General features: G+C 67.5%; 1 protein-coding gene across 1 annotated transcript in view; it reads left to right on the plus strand.

Moving 5' to 3' along the window:
* Positions 1–930, plus strand: part of TAF10 (TATA-box binding protein associated factor 10) — a 4,908-nt gene that overhangs the window by 2,063 nt on the left and 1,915 nt on the right. Inside the window, exons 2-3 of the mRNA XM_015418980.1 lie at positions 97–161; positions 895–930. The exon at positions 895–930 is cut by the window's right edge and continues 85 nt beyond it. Of these exons, the coding sequence (XP_015274466.1) occupies positions 97–161; positions 895–930 (101 nt within the window). The remainder of the gene's footprint in view (positions 1–96; positions 162–894) is intronic.

Consider the following 930-nt stretch of genomic DNA (forward strand, 5'->3'; position numbering starts at 1 on the left):
CCCTCCCCTCCCTCTGGGGGGGGGGCTGGGGGGGAAGGCCCCGCGTCCCCACCCTCCTCCTCACCCTCCACCTTCTTCTTCTCTCCGCCCCGGCAGATCCCTGACGCCGTCACCGGCTACTACCTGAACCGGGCCGGCTTCGAGGCCTCCGACCCCCGCATGTGAGTGGGGCCCCTCCCGGGGGGGGGCAGGTGCCGCAGGGCCCCCGCAGCCCCAGAGCCCAGCTCGGCAGGGGGCCTCCCGCCAGCCCTCCACCCTGGGGAGGGGAGGGAGGGAGGGAGGAAGGAGCTGCAGGCAGCCAACCGACCCGCCACCCGCTCGGAGGTGTCCCACCCCGGAGTCCGAAGCAGCGGGGACAGACCAGGGAGGGACCGCCTAGTAGTCCAGCGCCCCCCTCCTCCCGCTCACCCAGCAGAGGCCAGTCCCGTCCCTGTGAGGCCTCCCCTGGAGGAGGCTGCCTCTCCACCCACCCCGGGGGGGGGGGACTCAGAGGTCTGCTGCTTCTGGCTGGTCACCCTGGCAAGTAGCCCGCCCTCCATGGTTCTCATGCAAGACCTTCCGAAAGCTGCCTCTTCCTGTGGCCCCGGCCCCACCCTCTGGCAACAGACTCCACGCGCTCATCACTCCTTGGGGGAAGAGGGCTGGGGCGAAGATGTTACAGCTCGCCTGAAGCGCTGCGTTTTTGCCTCACTCTGCCTCCCGTCCTTGCTCTGCCTTCCCTTTCAAGGGACTGTGGAGGCTTCCGCCTGCTCCCCCTCCCTGAACTCCCAAGCTCACATCCTCTGCTGGAAAGCCCCTGTTTTAAAACACGGGTTGCAGGGGACGGGGGACGGGGACGGGGGGACTCATGAGTCCTGCTAGAACCCTGATTGACCCGTGAACTTTTCCCTGCAGCATCCGCCTGATTTCTTTTGCTGCACACAAGTTTGT

The sequence above is a fragment of the Gekko japonicus genome, unplaced genomic scaffold (genome assembly GCF_001447785.1).
Source record: "Gekko japonicus isolate JY-2015 unplaced genomic scaffold, Gekko_japonicus_V1.1 scaffold3134, whole genome shotgun sequence".
In the NCBI taxonomy this organism is placed as follows: Eukaryota; Metazoa; Chordata; class Lepidosauria; order Squamata; family Gekkonidae; genus Gekko; species Gekko japonicus.